General features: G+C 36.8%; 1 protein-coding gene across 1 annotated transcript; it reads right to left on the bottom strand.

Moving 5' to 3' along the window:
• Positions 1 to 349: 349 nt before the first annotated feature.
• CTXN2 (cortexin 2) lies at positions 350 to 595 on the bottom strand. Its single transcript, XM_027860923.1, has one exon. It carries the CDS (start codon positions 593 to 595, stop codon positions 350 to 352), a length of 246 nt encoding a protein of 81 aa, XP_027716724.1.
• Positions 596 to 4,862: the final 4,267 nt, after the last annotated feature.

Here is a 4,862-nt window from a genome sequence, read left to right as displayed (position 1 = left end):
TAGGCAAACTTTATTTTACAAATGAAAAAACCTGAAGCCCGGAGAGATTAAGAGCAGTAAAACACCCTTCCTACTCAGAAGTTTTATGATTCTACCATTATAGAGCTTTCTCTTCATCCCCTATGTAGGAGCACTTGAATGTCCAACACAAAAATCTTAAATTAATGTGCCATAGAATACAACGCTGAGTTGCCCCTACTAAACATTTATTTAACCAAATAGATACCACAAGCTTCTCTTCATTGCATCAATGATGGTTACAAATGCATGAGCCACAGGTTGTGGTTGGGTTTTTTTTATTTTTTTTTTCCATTGAACTTGAATAAACATGAAAATGAAGGCAAGGTCTTCATGCAAGTGCATATTCAAAAGTTCCTTTGTCAAACTCTTCCACTTCATCTTCCCAAGTAGAGGAAGGCATGCTACTGTAGGGATCCAGCAGGATTTTGAAGCATCTGATAATCAGAAGGCCCAAGAAAATGCACAGAATCCCCACAAATGCAAAGCCTGTTTTTTGTTCCAATGTCAATGAGAAAGCTGGAACTTTGTTGACACTCATGCTGGCTGGTCCGTTGCTATGGTGAATGCTACTCATTATTTACTACCACATCATTGGAATTCTTCAGGATTCCTGTTTGTGTCATATCTTGGCCTACACACACAAAAATATAGTCAGTTTACTTACAATCATATTCTCTACAATGTAGTCATTAAAATAGAAAACTGTAAAAAAAAAAGAAACAAAAAAGAAAAAAGCTTCCCATCTTTAAATTCTTTTGGCATGAAATATAAAAAGTCATTATACACAAAGACTGATACTGATCAGAAATCTTATCAAATAATAATTTATTTTGTGCAATGATAATAATAGACTATAACACACTAGAATACAATGTGATGTGATACAAAAATGTATGATATTACTATCTACCCAATACTATAATATAATATAATGTAATTTATAATGACTGATCATTTTGATTGAATTTTGTCAAAGTGCTCAATTTAATCATGGTCTATCTAGTTTATTTGCTTGTTTATTTCTTTATCTATACCTTTATTCATTTATTCATTTGTTTATTGCCCCTGGAGCTATAGCTATATGAAGCTAAAAACAACTAATTAATTAGGTAGAAAAAATCATTAAACTGGTTAAACTAGTTATTTGACATTAGGTGAACTAAAACACCCAATGTGTTAAGTGAACATTTTTGCCTTAATCAACAAGCATTTATTAAATGTCTACTCTGTAATAGACACTGTGCTAAAAACTTAAAAATGAAAGTCTGCCCTCAAGGAGCTTCCATTCTAAAGGGAGAGATTTTATCTGTATTATGTATATTGTGTATTATGTATAAAGTGAGTATATACAGAATGCAAATTGATTTGGGAGGAGAGGCACTAGCCATTGCGGGATCTGAAAAGGCTTCACAAAGGAGGTGGCATGATAGCTGAGCTTAGAACAAAACTAGGTAGTCTTAAGTGTTAGAGGTGAAGAAGGAGTGTGTTCTAAGCATAAAGGGGAGAGCCAGCACAAAGACATGGAAAGAGAAGATGGAAAGCAATGTGAAGAAGAGAAAGAAGGCCAATTTGATTGGGCGATAGAGTATGTGAAGGGAAATAATGTATTTTAAGCCTGGAGAAGTACATTGGAGCCAGATTGTAAAAGGTCAGACAGAAGGGTTTATATTTTATCTTAGAGGTAATAATGGATTCAGCAGAACTGAGTATATTTATAAGAGCATAGGAATAACACTGGTTAGAAATACCCCTTTGGCAGCTGTGTGTGGGCTCCTTTATTTGAATGTGACCTTCCTGACAACACAGGATATGTATTTGCCTTTCTTTTTATTCCCAGCATTTAGCACAGTTCCAAACACTTAGCATGTACTTAATAAATACTTGCTGATTCAATGACTGAAAGGTGGATTGAAGACCCTAGAAATTTGAGGCAGAGAGACCAATTAACTTGAACTGGAGTGGTGGCTGGGGGTGTGGAAAGAAGGGGAAAGATATGAAAAAATGTGGAAGTAGAATTAATTTGAAGACCGATTGGCTGTGTGAGATGAGGGGGAGTGAGGAAGCAAGGATCGCACTGAGACTGTGAACCTAGGATGACTGAAAGGAAAGCAGTGCCCTTGACAAAAAAGTTGGGCAAGGAGTAGGTTTTGGAGAAAAGACAATGAGTTCTATTTTGGACAAGTTGAGTTTGAGATGTTTATGGGGCAGACAATTTTAAATGTCCAAGAGACAGTTGGTGATACAGAAATGAGGCTCAGGAGAAGCAAGGGATAGATATATAGATTCAGGAGTCATAGAGATGATCATTGAGCCCATGGGAGCTAATGAGACTAGAGAGAAGGAGGGGGAGACAGAGAGAGAGACAGAGACAGAGACAGACAGACAGAGACAGAGAGACAGAGACAGAGAGAGAGAATACTTTCTGTACTTTCTACAAGCTGTGTTGCTGTCCTAATGGACAGCCTAACTGGACTTGTTTGGTTGAATTGGCTAAATAGAACAGTTATTTTGGCCTCATGCTGACACAGCCCCTGAAAGTTAAGCGAATTACCTAGATTACAGTTTGTCATGGGGGATACTGAAATCTGCTTGTTTTTGTTCCAATGTTATTCTAATCCACTAGACTGCAGTGTTCCCTTAGATAAAATCAGCACCACTGAAATAGTCACATTATTCAGTGACACCAGAATATGAAGCACAGGACATTTCTTAAAGTGAAACAATTTCTCCCTGGAATCCAAATGCAAGGTCCTTTATATTCCAGCCTCAAATTTACCTGTAATATAACCAAGTAGAGTGGTTTTCTCTTGAACTCCTCAGGAAGCTACAAATTACAGTAGTTACTCAGTACCTTGGAAGGAAAGTGCACTGAATTTACGAGCATATAATTTGTGATGAAGTTTTGGTTTTGAAAAAGTCAAATATTTTCAACAATAACTAGCAAATAGGGAAAATAAAATCAGTTCAAATAAGAGTAATGTGAAAATTTATTTGTATCTTAGACTAAGAACCAACCTTAAAAAAGCATCAAGTGTCAAAAAGCATACCAATCCACCCAGATTTTAATGAGCTTTTTTGTTTGTTTGTTTGTTTTCATAGAGATATGCAATTAGTAAAGGAATTAAATCAGCATTCTTTTCTACTAGCCTGGAGTATATTTTTACTCACCTTGGGTGAGTAGGCAAATGGCTATTTCATTCCTGTTCACCACCATGTAAACCTACTATTTTACTTCTAAACAAATGTACAAAGGATGAAAAAGGGAGCATACAACCAAGGTCAAATACAGAAGAGTAATATAAATCATTAAGAATGGTGAGGCAGCATGGCCTAACTCCTGGATTCTCTGGCTTTCTTCAAGTCTCAACTTGTACAAGAAACCTTTCTGCTCCTCCTTAAATTTAGTTCCTTTCCTCTGAGTTTGAGTTCTAGGTGTGCAATCAGGAAAACATAAGTTCAGATCCCATCCCTGACACACAATGTGACTACAGGCAAGTCACTTACTCTTTGTAGACCACATTTTCTCATCTGTAAATTGGGGATCATGGACAGTATCTATCCCATAGCATTTTTAGGAAGCTCAAATGAGATAATCTATGTAAAATGCTATATAAATTATATAAATTATTAGTGGCCTCACTGCTTAAAGCTTAAGTGAACTGAGCCTAGCAGGGGGGAATCTCCTACAAAGATGGCTTTTTAAGCTGTTCTAGAATGAGATACTCCATCTCTCGACTCTGGACATCTCCACTGGTTGCTCCCCACTTGCCTGGAATCTTCTTGCTCCTCATCTCCATGACCTTGCTTCCCTATCCTCCTTCCAGTCCCGGCTAAAATCTCATCTTCTGCAAGAGCTTTTTCTGATCCCCCTTTATGCTAGTGCCTTCCCTTTGTGATTATCTCTGATTTGTCTTGGTTTTATCTTGTTTGTAAGTAGTTGTTTGCACGTTGTCCTCTACTAGACTGTGGGCTCCTAGAGAGCAAGACTGATTTGATTTGGTTTGGTTTTGCCTTTTTTTATATCCCAAGCTCTTAGCACACTGCCTAGCATACAAAGGTGATTAAAGCTTGTTGACTGACTGACTGACCAACTCCTTAGCTTGCAATATCCGGCAGCATTCAGGTACTTGATCATCTCTTCTGTTTATGTGCTTACTGAACTTGCTTGTGCTTAGGCCCTTTGAGGTCATATCTCCCTTCTCTGAACCACCCAACTACCAGCTTACCCTGAGTCACCATGGACCATCCCTCTGCTATCCAAGTCTGAATGAAATACATATCAAAGTGCAGAAATACTTGTAAAAGTAACATCAGAACCATTATTATTCATTTTAAAGTCGTGGAGAATTGGATGATGGCCAAAAATAGCAACAGATGACTAATATTCCAATATCCAAAGAGCAAAAAAAAAAGGTAAGTCTTAGAAATTGTTATCTTATAACCTTAACTTTGATCTCAGGCTAAATTCTATGACATATTTTTTAAATTAATTCATTTTGATTTATCAACAATCATTTCCATAAGCTTTTGAATTTTAAATTTTTCTCTCCCTCCCTTTCCACCTCCCTCCCCAAGACAGCATGCCATCTAATATAGGCTATACATATACATTCCTAATAAATATATTTTCACATTAGTCATGTTGTAAGGAAGAATTAGAACAAATAGAAGGAACCACAAGAAAGAGGAAATAAAACAAAACAGAAGAGAAAAAGAGCAAATAGTATGCTTCCATCTGCATTCAAACTCCATGGTTCTTTCTTTGGATGTGTATAGCATTTTCCATCATGAGACTTTTGGAGATGTTTTAGATCCTTTCATTGCTGTGAAGAGCTCAGTCC

The sequence above is a fragment of the Vombatus ursinus genome, unplaced genomic scaffold (assembly GCF_900497805.2).
Source record: "Vombatus ursinus unplaced genomic scaffold, bare-nosed wombat genome assembly UNPS02014335.1, whole genome shotgun sequence".
In the NCBI taxonomy this organism is placed as follows: domain Eukaryota; kingdom Metazoa; phylum Chordata; class Mammalia; order Diprotodontia; family Vombatidae; genus Vombatus; species Vombatus ursinus.
This window is presented reverse-complemented; position numbering and strand designations above follow the sequence as displayed.

Excerpts from the sequence above, each read along its gene's own strand:
- CTXN2 (XM_027860923.1), bottom strand. The coding sequence starts at position 595 with ATGAGTAGCATTCACCATAGCAACGGACCAGCCAGCATGAGTGTCAAC.